Here is a 25,306-nt window from a genome sequence, read left to right as displayed (position 1 = left end):
GAAAGACCCTGTTTCTATATAAAAAATAAAAATGGCTGGGGATGTGGCTAAGTGGTTAAGAGTCCCTGAGGTTCAATCCTGGTACCAAAAAAAAAAGAATAAAAGTAATAATAAATGTTGGCGAGGATGTGGGGGAAAATGTTCACTCATACATTGCTGGTAGGACTGAAATTGGTGGAACCGCTATAGAAAGCTGTATTGAGATTCCTCAGAAAACTTGGAATGAAACCACCATTTCACTCAGTTATCCCACTCCTCAGTTTATATTCAAAGGACTTAAAATCAGCATGCTACAGTGACACAGCCACATCAATGTTTATAGCAGCTCAGTTCACAATAGCCAAGCTATGGATCCAAACTAGGTGCCCTTCAACAGATGAATAGATTTTTTTAAAAAATGTAATACACACACACACACACACACACACAGGAATATTACGAAGCTATGGAGAAGAATGAAATTTTGGCATTTGCTGCTAAATGGATGGACCTGGAGAATATCACGCTAAGTAAAATAAACCAATCCCAAAAAAACAAAAGCTGAATATACTTTCTGATATGTGGATGCTAACCCACAACAAGGGGGATAGGGAGGGAAAGAATAGAAGTTCATTGGATTAGACAAACGAGAAAGAAAGGGGGTGGGAATAGGAAAAACAGTAGAATTAATTGGACATAACTATCCTTTGCTCATATATGAATACGTGACCGGTGTAACTCAACATTATATATACCCAAAGAAATGGAATTCTAATTGGAATGGATTGTACTCTATATATGTATAATTTGTCAAAATACACTCTACTGTCATGTATATCTAAAAACAAGAAATAAAAATACCCATATGCCATCTACCAGCTCCTTCTCAATCATACCCTGGTTCTCATAGTAATCTCTTAATCTCATATTTCTTCAAATATTTATCATTATATAGACTAATTTTGCTTCTTTCAATCCATGTGTTCTCCCTCCCATCTCTTTAATTTTATAGTTTGCAGCCTATCTAAGAAACTGGATAGGTTTTCTGTAGTTACCCATGGTCAAAATGTAGCTGAATGGGACTGGTTGTAGCTCAATGGTAGAGCACTTGGCCTCACACATGTGAAGCACAGGGTTCAATATTCAGCACCATGTTAAAAAAAATAAAGATATAAAAAATTTAAAAGATATAGCTGATATTATAACTATGTTGTAATTTAATAAATTCCTCTGCCATTTATAATTTTTTTTTTTTTTTTTTTTTTTTTTTTTTTTTTTTGCGGTGCTGGGAATTGAACCCAGGACCTTTGCACTTCCTAGGTAAGCACTTTACCACTGAGCCAAATTCCTAGCCCTGTAATTTTTGATCATTGGTAATTAGGTCTTTTGGGAGGAGAGTGGGGGGAGAGAAGGTACTAGGGATTGAACTCAGGGGCACTTGACCACTGAGCCACATCCCCAGCCCTATTTTATATTTTATTTAGAGACAGGGTCTCACTGAGTTGCTTAGTGTCTCACCATTGATGAGGTTGGGTTTGAACTCAAGATCCTCTGCCTCATCCTCCCAAGCAGTTGGGATTACAGGCATGCGCCACTGTGCCTGGATGAATCTTTATTTTATTTATTTTTTTAGCTGTAGAAGGACACACAATATCTTTGTTTATTAATTTATTTTTTATGTGGTGCTAAGGCTTGAACCAGTGCCTCACGCATGCCTCACACAGACAAGCGCTCTGCCACTGAGCTACAGCCCCTAAATCTTTATTTTTAATGGATTATTTTAGCCAGTTTTTAAACAATTTAATTTTCATCTGTTTTCTGGGGGAAAAAATTACCTCTTACCTTTTTAAATAGTTATTCTGCTTGTGAGGCAGAAGGAAGTGGGTTGCAAGTTGCAGCTTAGGCAACTTAGTGAGACCCTGTCTCAAATAAAAAGTTAAAAGGAATTGTTGGGGATATACCTTAGTGATAAGAGTGCCCAGTACCACCACCAAAAAAAAAAAAAAAAAAATTATTCTAGCTAGTGGCACGTGCCTGTAATCCCAGCTACTCAGGAGGATTGCAAATTCAAGGCTAGCTTCAACAATTAGTGAGACCTGTTTTAAAATAGAATTTAAAAAGGAAGGGCTGGGATGTAGCTCAGAGGTAGATTGCCCCTGTGTTCAATCCCCAATACTGGGAAAAAAATTATTCTGAATTTTCTGTAAATTATATTATCTTAAGTCCTCAACAGATCTACTATTTTCTTCAGACTCTTTGCACACAATGGTTTATTTCCTCGTTTGGTGATTTTTATGAGAGCACATTTTTTTAATCTCATTCCATAGCAAATTAGCAATCCAATTAAAGGTGCTCTCAATATTTCCCTTTGTTTCTCTTGCAAACCATGGTGCCTTTTGGACTTGGGAGACCTTCATCAGGGAGTCTAGAATTCTTAACCCTTTTGCCATGGTACAAGTTGATGCTCGTGGCTTCAGATTTTGCTTTCTTTTGCTTGTTATTTGCTTGTCATCTGTTCTTTTCCATTATACTTTTATCTTTAAAATAGTTTTGTGTTCCATAGCCTTTTTTTTTTTTTTTTTTTTTTTTTTTAATTTTTTTTTTTATTGGTTGTTAAAAACATTATAAAGCTCTTGACATATCATATTTCATACATTAGATTCAAGTTGGTTATGAACTCCCAATTTTACCCCAAATACAGATTGCAGAATCACATCAGTTACACACCCACGTTTTTACATATTGCCATACTAGTGACTGTTGCATTCTGCTACCTATCCTATCCTCTACCATCCCCCCTCCCTCCCCTCCCATCTTCTCTCTCTACCCCATCCACTGTAATTCGTATCTCTCCTTGTTTATTTTCCCATTCCCCTCACAACCTCTTATATGTAATTTTGTATAACAATGAGGGTCTCCCTCCATTACCATGCAATTTCCCTTTTCTCTCCCTTTCCATCCCACCTCATCTATCTGTTTAATGTTAATCTTTTCTTCCTGCTCTTCCTCCCTGCTCTGTTCTTAGTTGCTCTCATTATATCAAAGAAGACATTTGGTATTTGTTTTTTAGGGATTGGCTAGCTTCACTAAGCATAATCTGCTCTAGTGCCATCCATTTCCCTGCAAATTCTATGATTTTGTCATTTTTTAGTGCTGCGTAATACTCCATGGTGTATAAATGCCACATTTTTTTTATCCATTCATCTATTGAAGGGCATCTGGGTTGGTTCCACAGTCTAGCAATTGTGAATTGTGCTGCTATGAACATCGATGTAGCAGTATCCCTGTAGTACGCTCTTTTAAGGTCTTCGGGGAAAAGTCCAAGAAGGGCAATAGCTGGGTCAAATGGTGGTTCCATTCCCAGCTTTCCCAGGAATCTCCATCATAGCCTATTTTGTAATGCTGTTTTCTGAATAAATATTTTTAGGCTCCATGAAAAGTATCATTTTGTAGTAAATAAGACTTCATTTACCTGAACTATGAAGTGAGGAAATTCAGTCATAGATAGTCTTTGATGAAGACCAACATCTGACTTAAAATTAGGGCAATATCCTTTCTTGTCACTGGATATCTATCATGTCCAAGTGGCTGCCTGCTGGGATATGGATCTGTAAATAGATACTTTCTCAAAAAAATGCTCCTTATTGTTGTTCTCATCATAATGTTACACTGATGCTTTTCTCAGTATTGAGTTCTCACATAAAGTAGAAAGGTCTTCTCTAATGGAGAACAGGGTAAAATGGAAAAAGAGGACTGTTTCTAGGCAGCAGTAATATATGTGGTTTGAGAAAATGGTCATCTTTATGTGTTTTTCAACCACATTCAGCTTAGGGATTTGTTTTGTGCCAAGAAAAAATTCTGTCTCCTATATTTTGTGGCTAAACACCTGTTTATACAAGTCCAAAAAGTGCGTCCTTAAATCTAACTTCATTCCCCCTGACTCAGCCATTTAGGAAGATAAATACAGTGGATTTCCAGTGAAAGAAAGGCAGATCTTGATCTCTATATGAATCCAAACTTCTCCTCAAAGAACAACTGTGATTTCTTACAGAGTCTGCCTTCTGGTGCAAGATGCCTATGGGATGTTTGGTGAAGTGTACTTAGAAGGTGCCATGTTGAAGGGCAGACAGTTGGAAGGGAAGTCCTGCAGGCTGGCAGGAATGAAGGTTCTACAGAAAGCCACCAGAGGAAGGTAAGGCTGCACTGAAAGTGCATCCAGTTTGCTACAGTGGCTGGTTTTTTGATTAACCTCTTATTTCTAATATTATTTTTAAAGACAATAAGCCAGGGTCATCCTATATTTTGCCAGTAAAACAAGGCCAGGAATTGAGTGGAACCCATAATATACCTCTAGGACAAAACTATAATTGAACAACAAAAAGAATTATGCAGTTTAGTGGTTCATAATTTTATTAAAATTAAGAAGATAAAATGGAGGTAAAAAACATCTATATCTCCCAGACTCATGAAGACTAAACGAGATGAATGAAGTGTCTCTGATATAAAACATGTTAACAGGCTCAGGTTGTGGCTCAGTGGTGAAGCACTTGCCTAGCATGTGTGAGGCACGGGGTTCAATCCTCAGCACACACATGAATAAATAAAATAAAGGTATTATGTACATCTACAATTAAAAATTTTTTTCTTTAAAAGTTAACTGTTATTAGCATTTTGTTTGCATAAAAAATGTGCTTCACCATCAGTTAGACCTTGTTTCCATTTTTCTTAATTCCCTCATTCCTAGAAATTAATATAGAGACAATAATATTACTTATGCTTCTTCAAATCCTGTTTCAAGTTGGAGTGTTTTGAGATAGCAACATGCCCAGGCATATCTATTTGCTCAGTGATCCTGTCATATACTATGACCAGTTATCTAGTCTAGACCATCCACACTCACCTTTTCAAATGGTCTTCTACATCTACCTCATCAGCTCACCAGAATGCTTAGCATCCTGGAACAAGCTGATGACCACTGACACTTAGTTCATAATAAAAAAAAAAAAAACAAGGAGAAAAATAAAATAAAAAGATAAGAAGTGTTGTATAAATGTGTTTTAATTCTAAAGATTTGTTTTCTGTATCATTTTCTAACAATAAAGTATCTTTATATGACAATTTATATAAATGAAAATCTAATTTAATAAAAAGACATTTTATGAGCTTTAAGCAAAACTCTTTAAGTTGTTGGATCTTTGTGCTTCCCATAGTAAGCAGGCTTATTCTCTGCCAAATGTCATGACATCTTACACTGAAATGTTTGAATAGGCAGAGGTGTAATGCTGTGTAGATCTAGCCCAAACCACAGCTGTTATATGTCCAGTAATCATCCTAACCTATGAATTAGAGAAAAGAATAAACTTTTTATGTGTGTATGGCACTAGAGATGGAATCCAGGGGTGATTCACCACTGAGCTGTACGCCCATCTCTTTTTCTAGTTTTTTATTTTGATACAGTCTCACTAAGTTGCCCAGGCTGGCTTCAAACTTGTGATCCTTTTGCTTCAACCTCCTGCATGCCTGGGATTATAGGGATGAACTACCTCACCTGGCAAAAAGAAACATTTTTAATGGAACTAGCTCATCAATATAATGAATTAATATAAACAGTGATTGGGGGGTTCTTAATCTTGTTACCTCTCTTTCTTCAAACAGTATGTTACTTTAGCTCTCTTGATGTTTTGTTTAATTATAGTAATATCAGCTTATACTAGTATCTGAAGAGGGAGGAACCTATTATGAGTATGTAATATTCTGATTTTGAAGTATTTATTGACATCCCCAGTGGTTTGCATAATAACCATTAGTATGGCCATTCATTTTTTTTTTTTTTTTCAGTCTTGGGGGTTGAACCCAGGGTTGCTTTACCACTGAAACATCCCCAGCTCTCTTTATTTTTATTTTATTTTGAGAGAGGTCTCACTAAGTGACTAAGGCTGGCCTCAAACTTGCCATTCTCTGGCCTTAGCTTTCCAAGTTGCTGGGGTTACAAGCATGCACCACTGTACCTGGCCATTAGTGTAGCCAGTCTAAATTGTAAAAATTTACTAAACATTTCTCCTGACTCACTTTAGTTTTCCCACAGGCCTCAGCTCTGTGTCCTGTTTGCATTTCCTGTGGCACCATGAACATGAGTAATAGCTCTGCTCAAGAACTTGTCTTCCTGGAAGTATATTTCATAGACAGATATGTAGGCTCTGAGAAGATGCAGGAACATTGTATTGATCATATAGATGTGTATTGTAGCAAATGCTTCCCTTTTGTGTAAAAAAGGTGTTCAGTATTATAATGTAATTACATTATACATTTTGGGGTGAGTAGGGGAGGATTTGCCCAGATGTTTGGAGAGCCTAGCCAGACATAGGAAAAGTTTGGGTCACATGAACTTGATTAAGGCTGAACCTCATTTCAGTACTTATTAGAATATTCTTTTAAACAGTTTCAGACCCACAAACGTTTGAAGACTAAGAGTAGTTAGGATAAAATTATATTCCTCCCCTGAGACTAATGGGGCAGTTAACATTCACTCCTGCATAGGTATTTAGAAAGGAGTGCCCCTTGACCTATACCACCCACCTAGGTTTGACAAAGACATGAGTGGATTCCCTCCTACCAGAAGATGTTCTAGGACCAGAAAGCTATTCTGACTGAAGAGTGCAACAATTAGAAATACTGCTGGGGACAAACCAGCATGACCAAGCCTGGATCAAGGGGTTATTGGCTCTAGGAAGTTCATATGCCTTCATCATTATGCTGTACGGACATAGATATATCTAATATTCATCCAAGTCTTTATAGATTACTCTGGAAGCCTAACTACTTTCTACAATGTTTCCACAGGAAATTTTTTACATGGCAAATGTAGTAAATAGTCCAAATTATTCATTTACCAATAAACTTTTTCTTCTTCTTCTTTTTTTTTTTTTTTTTTTTGTGTGTGTGTGTGGAACAGGGGGTTGAACCCAGGATTTAACACATGCTAGGCAAGTGCTCTACCCTTGCAGCCTAATTTACCAATAAATTTTTAACCTCTTTCTGTATTTGAGTTGCCGACAAAATATTTGATACTTTTTTAAGGTGGGATTAATTTCTTTATTTTATACATTTAACCTTATTTTGATATGTAGCCATCCAATACATATTTAGATTCTCCTTTTGTTCCTTTGGAAGCTATATTTCTTCAAAACAAATTATTAAATAGTTTTGGAATGCTGGACATTATAATTGCCTATTAGTGACATCATCCGTTGTCAGTTATCCACCCATGGCCCAGTAAACACAATATTGTCTCTCTTTTTTTTCCAAAGAATTGTGTTTCGTAGCAACTCTCATAAACTTAACAAAATAAATTTTTTGTAAAGCTTAATGAAATCTGCTTACTTTCAAAAATTCAAGCTAAATTATTAATTTTGTAATTATAATACCTAATATAGAAAACAACTTTTTTGTATGTGCCTACAATCTCAGCTACTTAGAAGGCTGGAGCAAGGGGATCACTTGAACCCAGGAGTTCAGGGCCAGCCTGGGCAGAACAGCAAAACCTTGTCTCAAAAAACCCAAAGGAAATAAATATTTTTTACAGTTAAAAGATAGTTGTATGTTTGGGCTAAGTCATAAAGTCCACCAGATTTTATCTGTTCTGTATTTCTGGTGATGGTACATCACTCATCCCTACTTGCTATTTGAGGTCCATATAGAAGGAGACTGAAGGCCATAGAACTGTCCTCGCAGACAGATATGCTGCTGGAGTACTGCAAAGGGAGCATGACTAAGCTCCCTGCCTCAGTCTAGAAGACTCACCAAAAGACAGCCATCCTGACTTTGTTTTTCTATGACATTTGGAGGATCAGACCCAGGGGTACTCTACCACTGGGGACACACACACACCCGCCCTTTTTATCTTTTTAATTTTGAGAAAGACTCTTAGTAATTTGCCTAGGCTGGCCTCATATTTGCAGTCTTCCTATATCAGCTCCCCAAGTCGCTGGGAATCAGATGTGCACTACCAAACATGGTTTCTGTAACATATTTTGGATTTGAGTGTCTATACTGACTGGTCAGAGTAAGAAGAGTCAGAAAAATCACCCCAATTTAAATTTAAAGACTATAAAATTTTCAAAGCAACACTGGCTACTCATTCTTATTGGCATAATGCAGGTCCTGCCTACGCTTCCTTCCTCTCCAGAGTTTTTACTGCTATTTATCTAGTGCTATTCTTCCAAGGCACACCCTGACCTTTGTCCTCACCAGTGGCCTGTGCAACAGTTTAGTAGGTCAAACAAGCTGAGAGGTAGCGTTGCTTTGGTGTCATGTGTATGAATGTTATCTTTCTTATTGTTGATTATTCCATGGTTTTATTTTTATATGACAGGACAATAATGAGAAAAAGAACAAAATTTTCATGAAATAAGTTTAACCTATAACTAACAAATTCAATTATTTGGCAAAGGGATAGGAGATCCTCTTTCAGTTTAAAAAATTGACATATATGGTGGTGCACACCTATAATCCCAGCTAGTTGGAAAGCTGAGGCAGAAAGATTGCAAGTTCAAGGTCAGCTGGGCAACTTAGTGAGAACTTGTCTCAAAGTAAAAAAAAAAAATGGGGGAAGCGGGTGTAGCTGAGTGGCAGAGTAATTGTCTATATGCACAATCCCACTGCCAGGGGGAAAACATCCTACAGGTTTATTTTATTTATTTCCTATCCAGTTAAAACAAAGACCACTAATCTCTGAATCTAACATATATTATTAATTTGTAGGTGCTATTTTTTGCAGGGATCTTGATGGTCCCTTTTAAAATAATGTACTGGAGAAGATTTTATTAGAGACTTTTTAGTTAGTACTCAGTGTATAGAGAAGGCTCTGCCTCAGTACTGAAAGTGACAAAGAAGGTAATTGACAAGGTGATTGACCTTGTATTGCATCCCTTTAAATGGAAAGCAGGACAGCCACAAGTACCAGAGCAGTTCAAGTGACTAGATAGGTCTTAGCTGACTTATTTCAAAAGATTTCATAATAGAAGTGAGAACAAATGATATGGCATAAAGAAGGCTCTTTAAATAGACAATATAAGATGGCTGTGAACATATAAAAGTAGGAATAAGAGAGTACATGTGAAAGGAAAATAAGAGGATTTATTGAAAAGAAAATTCACTCACTTATTCAGTAAATATCATTTAGTACATATTTGTTCTGTGCCCCTGAGCAGTCACTGAGCTACATATGATGTTAGATTTGGAGGCTTTACCCCCTAAACCAGAATATACTGAGGTATTAAGTTAGTTAGATAAAAGCCTTAAATCTGAATATTAGGAATTATACATTGAGCTGGGAGAAATTGGGGTTTTTATGTGGGGGGTTTTTTTAGTTTTTTTAAATTAATTTTTAATTTATTTTAATTAGTTATACACGATAAAATGCATTTATGCACTTTGATATATCATACATATATGTACATGTTGCAGAATCATATTGGTTATGCAGTCACGTATATACATAAAGTAATAATATCTATTTCATTCTACTATCTTTCCTATCCCAACATCCCTTCCTCTTCCTTCCCATCACTTCCCTCTACCTGATCTAAGGTAATGCTATTCTTCTCTAGTGCCCTCCCCTTATTGTGAATTAGCATCTGCATATTAGAGAAAACATTCGGCCTTTGGTTTTGTGGGATTGGCTTATTTCACTTAGCATGATATTCTCCAACTCCATCCATTTACTGGTGAATGCCAAAATTTCACTCTTCTCTAAAGCTGAGTAATATTCCATTGAGTATATATACCACATTTTATTTATCCATTCATCTATTGAGGGACACCTAGATTGGTTCCATAGTTTAGCTATTATGAATTGAACTGCTATAAACATTGACATAGCTGCATTACTGTAGTATGCTGATTTTAAGTTCTTTGGGTATAAACCAAGGAGTGGGATAGCTGCGTCAAATGGTGGTTCCATTCCCAATTTTCTGAGGAATCTCCATACTGCTTTCCATAGCAGTTACACCAATTTGCAGTCCCACCAGCAATATATGAGTGTACCTTTTGCCCCACATTCTTGCCAACATTTATTATTGTATTCTTGACGATTGCCATTCTGATAGGAGTGAGATGAAATCTTAGTGTAGTTTTGGTTTGCATTTCTCTAATTGCTAGAGATGTTGAACACTTTTTTCATGTATTTATTGTTCTATTGTACTTCTTATTCTGTGAAGTGTCTGTTCAGTTCCTTAGTCTATTTGTTGATTGGCTTATTTGTGATTTTGATGTTAAGTTTTTTGAGTTCTTTATATATCCTAAAAATTAATGCTTTATCAGAGTGTATGTGGTAAAGATTTTCTCTCCTCATGTTATTGTTTCCTTTGCTGAGAAGAAGCTTTTTAGTTTGAATCCATCCCATTTATTGATTCTTGATTTTTTTTTTTCTTTTATTTTAGGAGTCTTGTTAAGGAAGTCAGATCCTAGGCCAACATGGTTGAAGATTTGGGCCTATTTTTTCTTCTGTTAGGGTCTCTGTTCTAGTACCTAAGTCTTTGATCCACTTTGAGTTGTTTTTGTGCAGGGTGAGAGGTGGAGGTTTAATTTCATTTTGCTACATATGGATTTCCAGTTTTCCCAGCACCATTTGTTGAATAGGCTATCTTTTCTCTACTATATGTTTTTGGCACCTTTGTCTAGTATGACATAACCATATTTATGTGGGTTTCTCTCTGTGTCCTCTATTCTGTACCATTGGTCTACAAGTCTATGCTGGTGTCAATATCATGCCAATTTTTATAACTCTGTAGTATAGTTTATCTGGTATTGTGATGCCTCCTGTTTCACTTTTCTTGCTAAGGATTGCTTTAGCTATTCTGGGTCTCTTATTTTTCCAAAAACATTTAATGATTGCTTTTTCTATTTCTATGAAGAATGTCATTGAAATTTTAATAGGAATTGCATTAACTCTCTATTACACTTTTGGTAATATAGCCATTTTGACAATTTTGACAATTCTGCGTATCCAGGAGCATGGGAGATCTTTCTATCTTCTGAGATGGAAAGAAAAGAAATTTCCTCAATTTCTTTCTTTAGTGTTCTGTAGTTTTCATTTTAGAGGTCTTTCACGTCTTTTATTAGATTGATTCCCAGGTATTTTATTTGGGGGGGGGGGGGCTATTGTGAATGAGGTAGTTTTCCTAATTTCTCTTTCAGTGGATTCATCACTGTTATATAGGAATGCATTCGATTTATGGGTGTTGGTTTTATATCCTTCTACTTTGCTGAATTTTTTTATTAGTACTAGAAGTTTTCTCATGGAATTTTCTGGCCCTTCTAGATATAGAATCATGTCATCACCAAATACTGATAGTTTGAGGTTTTCTTTACCTATATGTATCCCTTTAGTTTCTTTCTTTTGTCTAATTGCTGTGGCTAGAGTTTCAAGGATGATGTTGAATAGAAGTGGTGAAAGAGGAACATCCTTGTCCCAGTTTTTAGAGGGAATTCTTTCAATTTTTCTCCATTTAGAATGATGCTGGCCTTGGGTTTGGCATATATAGCTTTTACAATGTTAAGGAGTGTTTCTACTATCCCTTGTTTTTCTAGTGTTTTGAACATGAAGTTGTACTGTATTTTGTCAAATGCTTTTTCTGCATCTCTTGAGATGATCATATGATCCTTGTTTTTAAGTCTATTGATCTGAGGAATACGATTATTGATTTCCATATATTCCATATATTTCCATATATTCCCATATATTTCTATATATTGATCCCTGGGATGAACTCCACTTGATTGTGGTGCACTATGGTGAGTTTGGAAAGATTATTTCTTTTTCTATTTCATGGACATTTTGAGGACTATTGATGTTAATTCTTCTTTGAAAGTCTTGTAGAACTTGACTGAGAATCCATCTAGTCCTGGGATTTTCTTGTTAGTAGGCTTTTGATAGTGTTTTCTATTACTTGAAATTGGTCTGTTTTAATCGTGTATGACCTCTGCATTCAGTTTGGGGGTAAGTCATATGTCTGTATAAGTTTGTCAATGTCTTCAATATGTTCTTATTTTATTGGAATATAAATTTTCAATATAGTTTCTAATTATCTTCTGTATTTCAGACATGTCCATTGTGATATTTCCTTCTTCATCTTATATTTTAGTAATTTGAATTTTCTCTCTTTTTCTCTTCATTAGCATAACCAGGGGTTTATCTATTCTATTTATTTTTTCAAAGAACCAACTTTTCATTTTGTCAATTGTTTCAATTGTTTCTTTTGTTTTGATTTCATTGATTTCAGCTATGATTTTATTTCCTATCTTCTACTTTATTTGGTGTCGATTCATTCTTCTGTTCCTAGGGCTTTGAGATGTAGTATTAGGTCATTATTTTGTTGACTTCTTATTATTTTAATGAATGCACTCAATGCAGTGAACTTTACTCTTAGTATTGCCTTCATAGTGTCCCAGAGATTTTGGTATGTCGTATCAGTATTCTCATTTACCTCTAAGAATTTTTTTATTTCATCCTTGATCACTTCTACTATCCATTCATCATTCAGTAGTGTATTATTTAGTCCCCATTTGTTACAGTAGCTTATATTTTTTATTGATATATTGATTATATATATATATATATATATATATATATATATATATATATAATTTTATATATATTATTATATATATAAAATATTATATTTTATATATATATTATTGATTTCTAATTTCATTTCATTGTGGTCTGATAGTATACAGGGTACTAGCTCTATTTTTTTGTATTTACTAAGAATTGCTTTGTGGCATAAGATATGGTCTGTTTTAGAGAAGGAGCCATGTGCTGCTGAGAAGAAAGTATATTTGCTCGCTGAGGGATAAAATATTCTATATATGTCTGTTAAGTCTAAATTATTGATTGTATTCTGTAGTTCTATAATTTCCTTATTTAGTTTTTGTTTGGAAGATCTGTCCAGTAGTGAGAGAGGTGTGTTAAAGTCACCCAGTATTAATTTATTACAATCTATTTGACTCTTGAAGTTGAGAAGGGTTTGTTTGATGTACATAGATGCTCAATTGTTTGGGGCATAAATATTATTTATAATTGTCATGTCCTGCTTATATATACTTCTCTTAAGAAGTATGAAATGTCCTTTTTTCTCTTCTGATTAACTTTGGTTTGAAGTCTACTTTTTCTGAGATGAGAATGGAAACTCCTGCTTGTTTACCCAATCCATATGAATGACAAGTTTTTTCCCATCCTTTCACCTTCAGCCTGTGGATATCTTTGCCCATGAGGTGAGTCTCTTGAAGTCAGCATATTGTTGGGTCTTGCTTTTTAATCCAATCTGCCAAACTATGTCTTTTGATTGATGAGTTTAGACTGTTGATTAATGATATATTTTATATTCCTTGTAATTTTGATTTATTTCTGGTTTTTGATTTGTCTTAGTTTCTTATTTGGTTGAATGTCCCTTTAGTGTAGCTCCTCCCTTTGCTGGTTTTCACTTTTTTTTTTTTACTTCATCCTCATGGAGTATTTTGTGGAGAATGCTCTGTAGTGTAGGCTTTCTAATTGTGAATTTTTTTAATTTTTTTTTATCATGGAAGGTTTTAATTTCATCTTCAAGTCTGAAACTTGATTTTGCTGGGTATTAAATTCTTGATTGGCATTCATTTTCTTTCAGAGATTGAAATATATTATTCTAGGACCTCCTAGTTTTGAGGGTGTGGGTTGAGAAATCAATTCAGATCCAAATTGGTTTTCCCTTATACATAACTTTATTTTTTTTCTCACAGCCTTTAAGATTTTATCTTTATTCTGTGTTAGTCATTCTCACTATAATGTGTCTTGATGTGCGTCTGCTGTAATTTTGTACATTTGGGGTCCTGTAAGCCTCTTTTCCATTCCATTCTTTAGGTTTGGGAAATTTTATGCTTTTATATCATTGAACAGATTGTGCATTTCTTTAGTTTGTATTTCTGCTCCTTCATCTATTCCATTAACTCTCAAATTTGGTCTTATCATGTTATCCCATAATTCTTGGATGTTCTGCTCACGGTTTCTTATCATCTTCTCTACATGGTTACCTCTACTTTCAAGATTATATATTTTGTCTTCATTGTCTGAGGTTCTGTCTTCCAAGTGGTCTAGTCTGTTGTGATGCTTTCTATTGAATTTATAATTTGGGTTACGGATTCCTTCATATTGAAGATTTCTGATTTTTTTTTTTTTTTATGATCCCTAACTCTTTATTGAAGTGGTCTTTCACTTCCTGTATCTTTTCTTTGATTTCACTCCTTATACTATTCTTTACCTCACATATCAATTTAACTATGTACAATTTGAACTCCTTTTTGGACATTTCTTGTACTATGTTATCAGTGGCTTCTGTTGTTGAAGCATCTTGTTTTTTTGGGGGGGGGCACTTTATTCCCTTGTTTTTTCATACTGTTAATGTATTTTCCCATCCGGAAGTATGCATCTTAGGCCACATAAATTCTACCCTGTAGAACTATAGTGTCCCTGAAGGTTTCCAGCACTTTGCCTTTACTAGTGAGACTAATATCAACAGCACTCAGTGTACACAATATATACCCTTAAATCTAATAGTTCCCACTAAGGCGTATACTGCATTTTTGTATTAAACCAAAATGATGAGTTCAATAACTATTTATATACAAACAAAACCTTTGTTAAAACGGTTTACAATTTCAAATAGTGGATGGGAGAACAGAGATGGTGTAGTATACGATATTCATGAGGGAGGAAGAGAGAAGCTAGAAGTAAAAATTCACAGGAAGAGTAGAAGAGGAACCAACAGAGATTGGCTGTTGATTGGAGAAATGTTGGAAAGAAAATAGACAAAAGAAAGGAAGAATATGAACAAAGAGAGAAAATTAAAGACATAAGAATACAACAAAAATGCAAAACATCATTCATATATCATTGTCCTCCACACACTGGTGCATAAAATACATCCTGTTCCAAATATGGTAGAGAGATTAGCAAATCAAAAAATAAGATAAATCTTGCTGGGAAGTCAAACTGTCTCTGTCAATGTTCAACAGTTTCTCGGCTCTTTCTCTGAAGTCTCTCAGGATCACCAAACACCCAGATCAGCCCTAGCAAATCCAGTCTCTATCCCACCGAAATGGGCTTCAGATACCTCAGGCTTGACCAAGCTGCAGTCCCAAGATCTCAGTGCTGCTCCTGCTTGCAGAGAGACCACCAGGGATACACTCATGCAAAGGAGCAATCCTGAGATGCAACATATTTTACAATAAGAACAATGAAGATATCAGGAAAAGTTTAATTTGCAAAGACCTATTTTCTCACTGGGATAAGAAAGGAATGTCTAGAAATGTAGTAACCTGAGCAACATTATAAAGCCAAGCTTTAATTTCTTCATTTTCATCAACTGCTAAATGAACTCTAATGGATTAAGGGGAAAAAAGGAGGAGCAATTTACATGCCTAGGTCAGAAGAATATGAAATATACCAATGGTGGTAAAATTCAAAGGAGTACAATTAAACCAAACTGGTTATTGTCCCCAGAACATCACCCCTGAGTAAATACAGAAAGAGAATCAAAAGAAAGGCAGCATCCTCTAAAGAAGACATGAAGTAGCCATAAAGGAGGTTTTATTAAGTCTAAACTGAAGTAACTAACAAAGAACATGGCTGAACCTTGAAAAAAGTGAAAGAAGCCAGACACAAAAGATCACATATTGTCTGGTTCCATTTGTATAAATATCCAGAACAGGCAAATACACAAAAATCTTCTCAGCAGATCAGTTGTTGCTGTGAGCTGTGGGAAGGACAAATAGATTCTACTTTGAGAGTAATGACAGTATTCTGGAATTGAATTGAGGTGATATATGCACGTTGAATTGTACATTTTAAAGTGGTTAATTTAATGTTATATGAGTATTGCCTCACTTTTGAAAGAAGTAAAATGAACCAATTGCCTAGAAAGTACTTACACTGAATTATTAATATGACTATCAGTGTTTCATAAGAAACATTTGGAGAATAGTTTCTAAATGGAACTTCTGGGTGTATTCCACATATTTCAAAAAGACACAACATAGGAAGTAGAAACTCAAAAAGGAAATGTCAATCATTATTAACCATTATTAGCTATTAATGCTGTTGTGGGGAAATAAGGGCAAGAATTTATTTACTAACATGGGCACCCTCTAAATCAGTCCATCACCTTTATCTTTCAAAAAAAGCTCTTTAAGATAAGACAGCTGATTTTACCTCTATCTATTCTGCTTTCAATATAAATGAAAGTTAAAAATCAAGATTTTGATTAACATATACAAAGGGAAAACAACAGACTACAACAAGGCTTGGAACACCCACATGGTTGATCATAGGAAGGAAGATGGGTGAGAACCACAAGCCACCTGAAAGACTCTATTTGAACAATTTAGGGTAAGCATTAAACAATATAGGTAACCATTGCCAAGTACTGACCCAGCCACCTTCCCTTCAGCTACTGAAGTTTAACATTCAAAACTTTTCAGCTATACTTAATGCTATTAAACAAAAATAAATTCACATTATTGCCAATTAGATAAAAGAAGTTCTGCTTTGCGTACAGTCTTTTATTTGTTGCTCTCTTTACTTGTTCATTTATTTATCAAGGACACTGGGATGAGGTCAGTTTCAGTCCTCAAAGCAATTCTATTCTAGAGAGCAGCAGGTTTTTAATACTTTTGCTGCAGGGGGTGAGAGTGTGTCCCCTCATCTGCTTTGGTCAATTAGGGGAGGCTTCACCAAAGGGGAGGCCTTTGGGTGAGATACATGGGTTCATAAGAGTTTCTAGGTAGAGGCTCTGGGAAGAGCATCAGGGTAGAATAAGCTTACTCTTTCTCCTAGTCAGGTTATTTGCCCAGTGTCTTTTGAACAAAAATAGATTGATTGAAGCGTCAAAATGTTATTTTTAATTTGTGTCTTCCATAGCAGTTAGTATAGTGTTCAATATAAATCTAATTTATAAATGATGAAATCTAAACCAAAACAAACTGTTAAAAAAAAATCTTTTTCCTAGCCATAAGGTACAAATTTTTTAGAAGTATTCTCAAAAATGGCTTTGCTCTTCCTCTCACTCTCCGACCTACTCTCATGTAACCAAGGGACAAAGTGAGACTAAGTTAACTCTAAATTATTTGAATATGTGTGCCAAGCTTATGAAGGAGACTTGCCTATTAAATGACAGAAACTTCCAGGAGCCCAGCACAGTGATGTATGCCTGTAATCCCAACTATTGAGGAAACTGAGGCAAGAGGATCCCAAGTTTAGGGCTAGCCAGGGCAACTTAATGAGACCCTGTCTCAAAAAGTAAAAAGGGCTGGGGATACAGTTCAGTGTTAGAGCAGGCCTAGGTTCAATTCCCAGCACCAAAAATAAAAGAATATCCCTGTGAGGGGATGCCACTGTGCTTTCCTATAAACAAAATGTAAAAAGAAAGATAATCAAGAATAATTTAGAGCTAGGCATGATAGAGCTTACCTATAATCCCAGCCACTTGGGAAGGTGAGGCAGGAGGATGGCAAATTCAAGGCCAGCCTCAGCAACTTCATTAAACACACACACCCCAATCTCAAAATAAAAATAAAAAGTATAGAGTATAGCTCAGAGGTGGAATATACCTGGATTAAATCTCCAGTACCACAAAAAGTTCATTGATTAACTAATTGATTAAAAATTTAAAAATAATAATTTAGAAGAATAATGGAGTTTAGAAGGGTACTGTTTTTTTCAAGGCAGAAAATAAATCCAGTTGAAAGTCATTATGACTTTTAAATTACCTGATAATACTGAGAAAGAATAGATAATGAAGTTGTTGGAATTAAAAGTACAGAGAGATTTACTTGAAACAGGAATTTAAAAAAAAAAAAAAAACAGAAAGAAGGTCAGTTGATACAAGACATTAAAAACAAATACCACCTTTCCCTCCAGATTAGTAATTTAGCTAGTTAATTCATCCTTTAGCATAATAAGTCAGTAAATTTACTCTGTAGCACAATTAATTCAGTAAATTGGCAGTTTTTTAATTCTTTTTTATTCTTCTCTTAGAAACCTACTCCTTTTCTCCACCAAAAATAAATAAATAAATAAATCCTAATTATCTACCAGTATGAGATTAATAGTTTTAAAACTCTCAGAGTTACTTTCTTTTTCTTCTAATAGAACTCTAAAGAGGAAGCTCACTACTGGTACAGTAAAAGCATGTAGAGTTGTTTGTTCTTTTCTGTTTGAAACTGGGAGGTAGATAGGTCAAGCCACTATAGCCTTCCCACCCAAATCTTAGGACTCCAGCAACACAATTTGAAAACAACTGTTTAGAATTAATTGCTCATATAAATATTTTACATATTCAGTATAGATTTGTTTTTTATTTCTCTCAGGTCAATAGCCTAAGGTTATGATCAGGGAACACTGGCTAGCCATATGATTCCAAAGAAGCATTGAAATATTCCTTTGTTAATCTCAAATATGAAATCTAAATACTTATTTTAAATATGATTTTATTAGCTCTGTTCTCAAATTTGGAGAATTAATAAATTTTAATTTTTAAATAGAATACTCAAATCTTTATAATTTGCTGATACAATATATCTTAACAAGATGCTGAAATTGGAAAGAAGAATTTGTATGTCACTAGTCACTGTTTCATTTAACCTTCAAACTAGCTGGCAAGTTGGGTAATGTTATTCATTTTTTAGATAAAAACCTTGAAGCTCTCTGAGGTTAAATAATTTGACTTTATGTTTGTGAGCTGGGCCTTGAACCAAGACCATCAAATTCCAAAGCCTGTGTTTTGAGTATTATACCTGACATTTAATTTTTTCCAGTTTTAGGAGAATTCATTTCTTTAAATTTTCAATTTATTTTATAGTTATAATTCCTGGCCCTTAAACAGAAATCTGATTATTTCTTGTCATTGATGTTGATATTAATTTATATTCTTGGTGTTTTCCATTGTTTCCAACAGCAATAAGCTCTCTATACTAGAATCATTCTGAGTTACCAGGAAGATGGTCAGGTCCATAGTAAATAATTACATGCTTTCCATTTAGTTAAAAAATTTTTTTCAGTTCACTTAGACCATTATTAATGAAAATATAAGTTAAGAAAGGTAACTTTTATTACCATTTAAAGAAAGAAAGAGAACTTACTTCTCTCCCTAGAACCTCCAACAACCAAGTGGGTTGTCATGAAGCCCTTACACCTGAGCCATACATTTGTAAAAAGCCTCAAATTGGGTCTTTCAATGTTATCTGTGTCAAGAGCGGCGCTATTAATAATTATTCGGAGGTGGATTGTTTTTAAATGCAAGCATATATTCAGTCACACTAATCATCAAATATAAACAATTAATTCAAAAAATGTTGGGTGTGGGGGAACACCCCAACTAGCACTCAATGCACACTAATTAAACACTCTAAGCAAATCATACAGTCCTAGGGCAACCACAAGCCCCAAAATACCTCTAATGCCACACAACTTCTCTTAGCCAAGGAATAGACGTTGTCTTTGTATGGTGATTCTCTCCAGCCGATGGCTGGACATCAAGGAATGGTGGAGTCAGTCCAGGGATGGTCAGCAAGGCGACCAGTCTCACCGATGTCCTTAGAGCAAAAACTCTTCAATGTGGCAGGACCAGCAATTTAAATACAGTTCCAAGTTGGTGATATATTGCCGCAGTCTGGCTGGGCACAATCAGGCGCCACTTGTCAAAAGAAACTAACTTTATTTTTAGAACCACACACGCCAAACAAAACAGCCTCTCAGGAAAAACCCTCAGAGCCTCAACTGCCACCACCGGCTTTCCACAAGCCTCTCTCTCCCACACAAGCTTCTCTCCACCTCCCACAATCCTCCTGCTCTTGAGGCCAATTGGCTGGGTCACGTGGGCGGAGCCAAAAAAGTCCCCCAATGAGCAGCTCCGTGGTCTGAAAGGGCAGGGAAACAGTCCAATGAGCATCACTGCAGAGGAGCCAATCAGCTAGATGTTGCTGGGGCCACTGTGAGCCAATCATCAGCCGGCAGCTGGAAGTTTGCTGGCAGCTGGAAGTTTGCTGGGGCCCCTTCGGCTGTGGCTCTCAACAATATATGTTGGCAATTGGTTACACCCAGTGAAAGTCAGTGTCCATTGGTTATGTCCAGTGAGGTGATATAATTGCAGTTGGGCATGTTCTTTGCACATGTCCGTGGAGCTGTGCTCCCTATCAGTTGTAACCAGTCATTCCTAAGCATGCCTATGCTCCTTACAGCTCTTTATCAATTGCAAGCAGACGTGACTAAGCAGATCAGTGGCTGCTGTTCCTTATGGCCAGCAACTTAATGAGTCCCAGCATGTCCCAGCACGTCTGTTGTAGATGCTCCATACAATCTTTAAATGAGGGGCTGGATTTGTGGCTCAGTGGTAGTGTGCTCGCCTGGCACATGCAAGGAGTTGGGTTCGATCCTCAGCACTACATAAAAATAAATAAATAAAATAAAGGTAATGTGTCCAACTACTACACACACACACACATGTATGTGTGTGTGTGTGTGTGTGTGTATATATATATATATATATATATATATATATATATATATATATATACACATACTTAAAAAATAATAATCTGGAAATGAGGTAATAACATAGCCACTGCTTTTGTTGATGTTGCTATAAAGGAAATTTAATAATCTCCCTTTCACCCTTTACCCACTGGATATTCACCACAATAAGTAATCTTCCACACCTTTGTCCATTGGTGTAACCCTATCTATAAACAAAAAAACTTGCTTTTTCCACTTAATCTTAGGAAGATATCCCTCTCATGAGGTGTCCCTCTCCCAGTAGGCATTTAGTATTTACAGTTTTTACCATTCTAGAGCAATGCTGCAGCACATACTCGTGTGTCTAAGTCTCCTTTACTTACTTAGGTTATATTTTAGCTTTTTTTTACTATCAACTATAGCAAACATATGATATATATGTAACAATATATATGTGTGTGTGACTATACGTATGTAATTATAGTGTGTAATGAATAATAAATGAGTAAATAAAGCATACACATAAAGCCACCACCAAATTCAAGAAACAAAACCTGACCAGTGTCCAGAAGCCACCCTCCGCCTGTCCCTCCTGGCATTTCTCCCACTCCCCTACCCCACCCTAACAATCTTTGCAATCCTAAGATATTTTTCCATGTAATTCTGTACACTTTTACTACTTTGTATATGCCCTTAAAAATATGTTTAAGTTTGCCTAGTTTTGAACATTATAGAGATGGCATCATGGTTGTACTATCTTCGTGTTTTTGTTTTTTTTTTTTCTTTCACCTACCAGCAATGCTTCTGACTGGCTGCACACAAGAGAACCCCAGCTAAGGGGTCTGCTTACTTCTTGGATCTGTTAAGTGTATAAACTTTGTTAAATTCATTCATTTATTGTAGGTAGCTCCTGCTCATTTTCCTCCCATTTTATGCACACTTCTGGCCATAACTGACAATACGTGAGCCCATGTTGTGTATCCCCTAGGGCACAAGTGTGCATACAGAGGGTAAGGGTCTTAAAATAGTGCCACACTCTCCTCTCAAAATGGGAATCCAGTTGCTGTGCCTGTTAGCGTTGCAGAGTGTTCCCACGACTCTACTTCCCTTTCATTATTTGGTATATTTAGATGGGGTTATTTTTCTTTGTATTTTTCCCAGACTTTGTATTTTGTTTTTTTGTGTGTGTTTTGGTTTTTGGTTTTTGTTGCAGCCTGATAGGTTCTTTGTGGTTTAAATTGTAGTTCTTTATCACTATAGAGGCCAAGAACATTTTACTCCATATTGGCCATTTATATTTCCTCTTTGAAGTTCTGTACAAGTCTTTTTTCTCCTTTTTTCTTTTGGGGTATTGAGCTTTTCATATTCAGAATATGAGTCCATCATTCCTTTTATATGGCTTATATAGGGACTTGTCTTTTTGTCCTTTCTATTAGCAGAAGTACTGATTTATCGAATTCATCAATCTTTTCCTTTAAGGTCAGTACTTTTTATACTTGTTTAAGAAATCTTTGCATACCCTGAGGTCATAAATAATGTTTTTTCTTTGGGAGAGAATTTCCAAAGTATAACTGCTTGGCCAGAGTTATAATATGTCCAGTTATATCAATATAACTGGACATGTTTTCATGACCCATAGGCAGGGCCTCATAAAGTGTCATGAATGTCTTTAAAATGGCTGGCTAGACATAAAGACGAATGAATTATGTCATTTTCAAGAAAATGGATGAAACTAGAGAGCATTATTTAAGTGAAATAAGCCAGACTCAGAAAGTTAAGGATTGTATGTTTTCTCTCATATGTACAAGCTAGAGAGGAAGAAGGAAAGGCGGGGGGGGAGGATCTCATGAAAATAGAAGGGAGACCAATTGAGTATAGGAAGGGGACCAGGGGTGAGAGGTAGGGAGGAAAATAAAGGTATGGGGAATTAAATTGACCAAATTATTTTATGTACATGTACAAATGTATTCCATTATTTTTTTTAGAGAGAGAAAGAGAGAATTTTTTTTTAATATTTGTTTTTCAGTTTTCGGCGGACCCAACATCTTTGTTTGTATGTGGTGCTGAGGATCGAACCCGAGCCGCACGCATGCCAGGCAAGCGCGCTACCGCTTGAGCCACATTCCCAGCCCCTATTTTTTTTTATTTTCTTTTTAAAAAGAAGAAAGAAATGGCTGCTGGACCCTTACCTGTCTCCACATCTATAAGATATTCTGGAGTCAAAACACTGATCTTGAGGCCTTTGTTAGCTGTTCCTTCTTGAGGAAAGTACATTCCCCCCCAGGAGGTCAGAAGGCTCCTCTCTAGACTCGCAGGTGCTTAGGTGAGGGACCAGCCAATGGTGTGTTCTCAGTAAGTATACCTGGTAGCTGTCACTATCATCATAATACCAGGGTTTTTTTTTTGGGGGGGGGGATTGTTTTGCTTTTTGGCTTTTGTTTTGGTTCTCTATGGTACTAGGGACTGGATTGAGGATTGCTCTATCACCAAGCTCACCCCCATCTCTTTCTTTATTTTTTTGAGACAGGGTGTCACTAATTTGCCCAGACTAATCTCAAACTTGTAATCCTCCTGCTTCACCCTCCCAAATTGCTGGATATACCACTATGCCAGGCGTTCCAGCATTATTACTAAAATACTACTTAGTGTTGTATATCTCAACCTTTTGCAATTCATATGTCATCGTGTAGAAGATTTGTCTTTTTGTCCTTTCTATTAGCAGAAATACTGATTTAATATGCACTTTAAAAAGCTTTCCTTTTTTAATTGGTGCCTATTAATTATGCAGAATAATGGTTTCACTATGGCAAGTAGAAGGTTTAAATAAATTCACATCCATTAGAACAGCCTATTCTGAAAGCTGATCACATCTTTATATAGATATTCATGGAAACTCAAGGTGAAATAATGTCTTATTATTCATATTCTAAACCTGTTCTCATGCAGATGGACAGTAGAGTAATGATTGCCAGAGCCTGGGAGAATAGGAAGTTACTGCTAATGGGTATGACATTTCTTTTGAGAATGATTAAAGTATTCTGGAAATAGGTAGTAGTAATGGTTGCCCAACTTTGTGAATGTAATAAAAACCAATGTTTTGTATACTTTAAAATGATAAATTTTGTGGTATTTAAATTATATTTAAATGATTAAGCTATTGTTTAAAAAATACCATTGGGCTGGGGATATAGTTCAGTCGTAGAGTGCTATCTGAGCATTTGCAAAGCCTTGGGTTTATTCCTTTGAAGTGCCACAAAGAATTTGCCTATTCTGGACATTTCATAAAAGTGGAACCATCCAATGTACAACCTTATGCGTCTATTCACATTAGCAGAATATTTTCAACTTTCACTATTTATATAACATATTTATATAACATATTTTTATAACTATTTATATAACCTTTTTATTTCTTTCTTTTTTGTATTTTTTATTTGTTTTAATTAGTTACACATGACAGTACAATGACCTTGATATATATGTATTGACCTTTTTATGGATGCATAATATTTCATTATATTGATACATCAGACTTGTTTATCCATTCATTCTTTGATTTACATTTGGGTTATTCCACGTTTCATGAATAATCCTCCTATGAACATCCACATACAAGTCTCTATATGAGTTCTCAGAGCTTTGGGGCAGGCAGAGTTGGATTGTTGGGTCACAGCCAGATTGTCTCCAAAGTTGACCCCATTTCATTGTCCCAGCAGCTAAAGGACATAGGTTAATCTCTGCTAATCTAATCTCATTAGGGCCTCAAGGTTTCAATGGCTCCTACCAACTTGATAATGATCTCTTGAGCTATTTGATCATGTCTACCCTGCATCTCAGTATCTGAGGCAAATGTTTGTTTAGTTCATTCAAGCTTGTCTTTTGTTTCATAAATATAACAAAAAGGAGATATGCTACCTTCTGGAATGCATTCTTTCTTCTTAATTTTATTTAAATTGTATCTGTAGCTAGCATAGGATCTGATAGTACATGAATTAAATAAACAAGTGAGATTAGGTGTAATAAAATATATAAGAGCTATGAGTTTCTTAAAGGAGAAATCAGGACTCATAAAAAGTTCTCAAACAGAAGCACTGAAGGGTGCTTGCAATGTGTAACAGTATTACTGAAGCACCCATGTGTCTTTGCTGTGTAGTACTGACAGGTGGGGCTTGGAGAAGACTGCTGTCCCTCCAGCATAGCCTCCAGACCTAGTGTCTTCACTCCTGCATGCCAGTGGGATGCAGAAGTCACATAAGGCCTGTGCTCAAGACTCTCATGTTCTTGGGAGGACATGAGAAACAAGCACTAGACAAGCAAGAAGATTTCAGATGGCAACTGGTTCCTAGGAAGAGAGAATAAGGTGGGGCTTAGCTATATGTCAGAGAAGACCTCTCTGCTTCTTCTCACCTGTGTCTTCACACAAAAGCTAATGGTTCTTATAGGCATAGTTTCCTCAAGACTGCTTGGCATGTGTTGCTGTATTTGGCACTAATATGACATTTGCAGTGTAAGCCTAGGCAGTGCCAAGAGCCACCTTTTTGCCAGGTGAGCAGACTGCCTTGCCCTAACCTGGGTATGACCTTGCAGTGTAGATATGGGGTGTTGAAGAACTCCCTTCCTATCAATAAGACTCCTCAGAATCTCCATAGTGCTTTCTCAACACAGCAAGTTGACCAACTCCTAAAAGTACTTTTTTTTGTTGGGTATTGGGCCATAGGAAAGAATGGAGTTGTAGGAAGTATTACAGTATTTACAGATAACCCACATACATTGACCTAATTTTAC

At 35.9% G+C, this 25,306-nt stretch overlaps 1 protein-coding gene across 3 annotated transcripts in view; it reads left to right on the top strand.

Annotated features, from left to right (window-relative positions):
• Positions 1–25,306, top strand: part of Spidr (scaffold protein involved in DNA repair) — a 391,802-nt gene that overhangs the window by 330,265 nt on the left and 36,231 nt on the right. For all 3 annotated transcript variants that reach the window (XM_027932800.2, XM_071602380.1, XM_071602381.1), the window contains one exon: positions 4,031–4,171. In XM_027932800.2, the coding sequence (XP_027788601.2) occupies positions 4,031–4,171 (141 nt within the window). The remainder of the gene's footprint in view (positions 1–4,030; positions 4,172–25,306) is intronic.

The sequence above is a fragment of the Marmota flaviventris genome, chromosome 15 (genome assembly GCF_047511675.1).
Source record: "Marmota flaviventris isolate mMarFla1 chromosome 15, mMarFla1.hap1, whole genome shotgun sequence".
Classification (NCBI taxonomy): Eukaryota; Metazoa; Chordata; class Mammalia; order Rodentia; family Sciuridae; genus Marmota; species Marmota flaviventris.
This window is presented reverse-complemented; position numbering and strand designations above follow the sequence as displayed.